The sequence below is a fragment of the Nannobrachium achirus genome (genome assembly GCF_963921795.1).
Source record: "Nannobrachium achirus genome assembly, chromosome: 10".
Taxonomy (NCBI): Eukaryota; Metazoa; Chordata; class Actinopteri; order Myctophiformes; family Myctophidae; genus Nannobrachium; species Nannobrachium achirus.
Genome location: NC_137819.1, coordinates 50,424,713 through 50,430,712, shown reverse-complemented (window position 1 = coordinate 50,430,712; position 6,000 = coordinate 50,424,713). Strand labels below are relative to the sequence as shown.

At 42.6% G+C, this 6,000-nt stretch overlaps 1 protein-coding gene across 1 annotated transcript in view; it reads left to right on the top strand.

Annotated features, from left to right (window-relative positions):
• The window catches only part of gabbr2 (gamma-aminobutyric acid (GABA) B receptor, 2), a gene marked incomplete at both ends in the record, with an annotated part of 518,953 nt that overhangs the window by 489,652 nt on the left and 23,301 nt on the right, over positions 1–6,000 (top strand). The window contains one exon of the mRNA XM_080734444.1: positions 5,069–5,293. Within this exon, the coding sequence (XP_080590570.1) occupies positions 5,069–5,293 (225 nt within the window). The remainder of the gene's footprint in view (positions 1–5,068; positions 5,294–6,000) is intronic.

Below are 6,000 nucleotides of genomic sequence, written 5' to 3'. Positions count from 1 at the left end.
ATCCCTGCCGCTAGAGGGCGCTATTATCCCCCTGGGTCACATACAGCCTTATTTTTTTTGTGGCGGGTTTTCCATATAGAGTGTATGCTCATGCTGAATGGGAAATCGAGTGGCAAAGTGAGTTTAACGTTGTTTAATGCAATCAGATAGGACTTTTCTGTTTGGATGTATGGGCTGTCAAGGCCAGAAAGTAGTTTTTGCCACTCAGTAGGCGTTCCTGCATAACTTCTGGGTATGATGATGATGTCACGCGCATACCCTCTATTGGGGAATCTTATAAGAACTTTGCTCCAGAAATAAACAAATCACCCCGGAGACTTTACTCATATGGCTTACTGTATGAGGCATCAACTGACTACCAATGATGAAAAAGCACTAATTCATACAAATAGTAAGAGTTTGTTTTTCTCCAAACACAGACATCAAATGCAACTCAAAATCATAAATTACAAATAAGTCACAAAGTCACAAAAAAGTCCCCGGGGTGCTGAACATAAATCCAAACAAATTAATAGACAAGATAATGTGTAAATTATAGCAAACAAAACAAAAACATTGAATTGCACAACACCCATGACAGTAAGTCTACAGTAAGCTGTCTATGAAATGTATGAAAAGGTTTAATCTGCAACATTTTATACAATATGTAGTGGGGGGTCCCTGCTTCATCTCTCTCGCTCAGCTAAGGGGTCCATCCCCCTTGTTCTAATCCTTGATGGCTTGCTGTTGTAATAGTGCTCATCCTTGGTTACTACAGATGTAGCCTCGGAAACCCAGGCTTCATTTGGTGATCGGAAGAAAATGAAGCCTGGGCGATCGCGTTATGATCACTGTTGGAGGAAGTGTAGAATTTCCCTAACCAATCAGAGTGCAGAGAACGTCACACCGAATGTGTTGACGTCATGACGCAGCAGCGTTCTCCGCGCTGAGCAGAGCAGCAGAGGGGGGAGGGGGGAGGAGAACACATGCTATTGGTCGGAGACTTGCGGTGAGACTCGCCGCGCCCGCCCATCTGCCTACACGAACTGGTCTGCATTAGCCTAGTGTGCTACAGATGTGCCATTTGAGAATGTCACATATTCTAACCTCGACATTCACCAGACTTTCCACAGCTCCTATCTGACTTTCTGATCCGCTCCCGGATCAGAAATCCGAAGTGCTATTGATCCCAGGCTACATGTAGACTTCCGCATTGTCAGAACATTGACATTTGACAGTGAGAAAGGAGGGAATTTGCCCACGGTGCTATTCAGATTCTGTTTTGCTACTGAAAAGAAGTGTCGAGGAGTGACACTTCTTTTCAGTAACAAAAGAGAAGAATTAGCAAGCCTAAACAGTAGTGTCGCGATCATGACATTTTACAAGACGAGAAATAATTGCGATTAACGATTTAATTGTGTTTTTGTCATACATTTCTGTTTTGGCTTTGAAGTTGCACATGGTAGATATGACACATAACCTGAATATACAAAGAAATTACTGACATATTTGACAACTTTATACTTAAAAAAGAACATTGATAGTGGAAATAGACAATCTACAAGCTCACAACACGTCGCGATGCGATGTGTTGTGAACTTGTAGATCTGCTATTTCCACTATTTTTTACTTAATATATGAAGAATGTTCAACATCGAAACGATTATGACGATTATGAAAAATTATGTAATAATTGTGACAGCCCTACTAAACAGTGAAAAGAACCTGGGAAAAAAAACATGCATTTACAGAAAAGGAAAACATAAATATGGAAAATATCATCTGTAGCTCTCATTATGACTGGGGATAAGCAGGCATGCAGGACCACCTATCGTACCGTAGCGCACCACTGTACGTAAATTATTCAGCATGGCGCTCTGAAGTGACTAATGGTCCAAGACTCACTGACTGAATAAAGCTCTTATGGGACAGTGGAGAGAGGCTGCTGCACTCTCTCTCTCTCAGCTGTAACTGTATTTGGGTCATTTTAGCTCTATACCTTCTCCAATGACACCCGGGACACTCTCGTCTTGTTAAGCACTTAAGCCCTATGTATAGGACATAGGAATGGGCGTTGAGACCCTTTTTTTTTATTTTGGTAAACCGCGGCCGTAAAATTGCAGTCCTTGCAAGTTCAAATATAGGGCCTAAAATATGTATCGTAACATACATACATATACATTATGACACGCATTCGTCGCTGTCGGGCAAAAACCTCTTACCTCCGTGTACTAACCTTTTGAGTTTTTTTTTTTTTTTCGTGAATGAATGCCCTACGTATTTGATCATGCTACAGCATCACACAAAAGCATCAAAAGTAGCAGATTTGCAAGGGTGAAGTGCATCACGTTTTGATATTGTAGATCTGCTACTATTTGTGCTTATAGTAGAGCATACAGCAACAGTTTTGGACATACAGTATAAGAGGTTTCCTCCCGACAGAGACGAATTGTAACATACATTAGGCCTATCGTTCTGTACAGCTGTTTGCTTGACTTATTTTTTTATTAGGTATTGTAAAATATTATATTATTATATCGAAGTGATGTATTCCATTAATATTCTTTATGCATTTTTATATTACTTAATTTGGGTTAATTTAGGTTATTTAGTCCTAAACGGTTAGTGACATACAGTAGGTTAGATCATAATATTATTACGATATTTGGCTGTTACCAAAGCATACAAGTAATAAAACCCCACCTTTAAAGATGGGGTGCCATGATTCCCCCCCATTTCTTCCAAAAAAGTGTACAGAAAGAGTTAAAAATTATGTTTTTATGTGGCCAAACCCACCAGTTCATTGGTATGCGTGGTTGTCATGGTGGGTGGTGACCCAGCTGAAGTTAGCCACACCCACGTATGTTGGGTGAATGGTAATTAGGGGAGGGGTTGATTCTGTGATGTAATAAGTATCTGTGTTTTTGGACCGGCACGTTTGACCCCACAAGGTGGCAGCCTACAGCTAAAACCCAAATAGAAAGGCAATACATAATTGCTCATAACAACCACACCAGGGGGTCTAATGACGTACTGTCAACCTCCTAGACACATGAAAACCAGAACAATTACAAAACTATGGCACTGCCTCTTTAAACATGCACTTAAACCCCATATGGTTGAGCCGAGTCCCTCAGGGCTCTATGCTAGTGCATGTTCTGCTATTGTGCGAAAGGCTTTCGCTGAAAATAGCAGATTGTCAAGCTTACAACCATGTCAATCTGCTAACTTCAGTGACAGCGCAATACGGATGCTGGGGTTTAAGTGGTTAAACTCTCAGCTTCTCAGGCTGATTTGGACGTTTTGAATTTCATGCAGAAAACAATCTGTTGTCTCTGTTGTCAGCCAGCCTTTTCCAACCAGCCCACGCTTCCACCTGTGTTGTTTTGTGTGTTCCTCTGTGTTCTCTCTTGTACATTTTGTCCTGCCAAAAATGAACAAAACAAAACAAAAATAAATTCTTTAACCGTAGTGTAACTGATCTTTCTTTTTTTTTCTTTTTTATTGTTTGACATTGATTAAAATGTTAAAGCTCTAGAGAGAGAGAGAGAGAGAAACTGCTTTTAGAACAGTTATAACCTGATTTTATCCTACCTGTTTAGACATATTTTAGACGTCTAATAGCCCGAAAAATGATCAGTGGGAGGTGTTATTGTGTTCCTTTATTATGCTATGTTGATGAAGTGAATACATACACAGGAACCACAATGGAAACAAGTCAAGTCCCCAGGGCCTTTTCGTGTTATCTTTTTAGCCTTAATATCTGACTGTACCATAGTTGCTGTCTAATTTCTCACTAATAAGTATTCAGTCAATCAATCTCTCACATACAATTTCAGTTGTTTTAAATCTGTGTCCTGAGTTCCCTCTGCTTACTAAAGAGTTGGAGACTGGAGAGACAGGGAGACCCCTGCTACCGAAACAAACGCTCTATAGCAGTTCTCACCTCAACTCAACTGCAGTTCTATTTATGGAGCACATTTAAAACTGCACCAAGGTCGACCAAAGTGCTGTGCAGATCAAAACAGAACAAGGCAACTGAATACAACTCGGAATAGAATACAAACGAAAAAGAGAAGCAAAACATTGACACAGCAATATAGGCAAGAGCATAATGCGTAGCTGTCCGTCAGAATCCTTGTATCTCCACATTTCAACGATTTTGAGTCATAAGAGTGTCAGATGAAAGCATTGAAAATAGCAGATCTACAAGCTCACAACGTGTCACAGTGCGACACGTTGTGAGCTTGTAGATCGTCTATTTTCATTAAAGATATTATCAATATAATAATTAATCATTTAAAAAGGGAATATATTTTTGGATATACTCGGTTTCCACCCGACAGCGACAATAGGGAGCCATTCACTGTAACCAAAGGCCAGGGAAGAGAAATGGGGCTTTACTAAAACATTTAAATGTGTATAGACTGATCGGGCAGCTCTGCAGTGGTGCAAAACGTAATCATATTTGTTACTTAAGTAAAAGTATCAAAATGTACTTAAAGAACAAAAGCAGAAAGTACTCATTATGCAGAATGTCCCATTTCAAGTTTTCAAATGTATACAAATTATGAACATATAATTAAAGTGTCAAATCACGACTGGACACTTACTTGTAGAGCAGAGACTCGACAGTCCCAACCTGAGCAAGTAATTTCGGGGGTTTAACACATAGACATCAAAGGGGGCTTGAGCCCATGTCCTTTTACCCATCTGTAAAAAGAGCATGAGTGCCGTTTTTACTATGGTGAAAGACATGCAAATGCCCTCTTTCCATGCCATACCTGAAGGCAGCATTCAAGAGAATTGCCTTGTCCAAACTCTCCTTAACTTGAATACAGTATCTTATGTTGAAATAATTGCCCTCTCTGTGTAATAATCCATGCCGTACGCCACATCTCCAATACTGACTTGATTATGTTTAGTTTAGTGTGGTATCAAGTACCGAAAATAGCTGACGCGACGCGTTGTGAGCTTGGAGGTCTGCTATTTTCGATATTTTCACCAAAAAGCCCTTTTAGAAATGTCAGCCCCTGCCTCTCTAACATTCTCTGCACGTCCCTGAATCTCTCTCTCTGTGTGTCTGCAGCTGTTCGGCTGCTTCCTGGCCTGGGAGACCAGGAACGTGAGCATCCCGGCGCTCAACGACAGCAAGTACATCGGGATGAGCGTCTACAACGTGGGCATCATGTGCATCATCGGCGCCGCCGTCTCCTTCCTGACGCGGGACCAGCCCAACGTCCAGTTCTGCATCGTGGCGCTGGTCATCATCTTCTGCAGCACCATCACCCTCTGCCTGGTCTTCGTGCCCAAGGTCAGTGTCACGCCACAGTCACATCAAGGACCTCCCAGTCTTTTCTTTTTAACTATAATTTTTATCCCACGATTTTGTAACCCATTTTTTCACCCAGTGCCAATTGCCTAAGCTTAGTCCTGGTTTCTGCTCTCCCTCTGCCACGCCTGGGGAGCCCCGGCTGGCCAGGGGCAAGCGGTATAGAAACCAGGACTACTGCATTTTTTTGTGAGGGTATCTACCCTAGGAGACACAGGGAGAACATGCAAACTCCACACAGAAAGGCCCTATCGCCAACCCCACCTAGGGTGTGGGTGTGGGTGCTGATGACACCCCCAGCACCCACAGCGTCCCCCGGCGGGAATCGAACCCAGGGGGAAGATCCCTGCTGGGTTTGCTGGGGACGCTGGGGGTGTGTGAAAGGGCTTTTTCTGTGTGGAGTTTGCATGTTTTCCCCATGTCTCCTATAGGATAGGTATCCTCACAAAAAACATGCATGCCTATATATACTACAGTATATGTACTGCCTCCCCCTGGCCAGCCGGGGTGCCTGTTGGAGGGGAAAGGAACTGGTTGGAATAACGTGTTCCTTCCACGCGCTACGTCCAACCGGGGAAGCTCCCTCCTGTCAGGTGAGAAGAAGCGGCTTGGATTCCTCATGCACTGAAGGAAGCATGAGGTCAGTCCGTTGCTCTCCCCAGGTTGGCAGAGGGAGTGTAGCTCCCAGG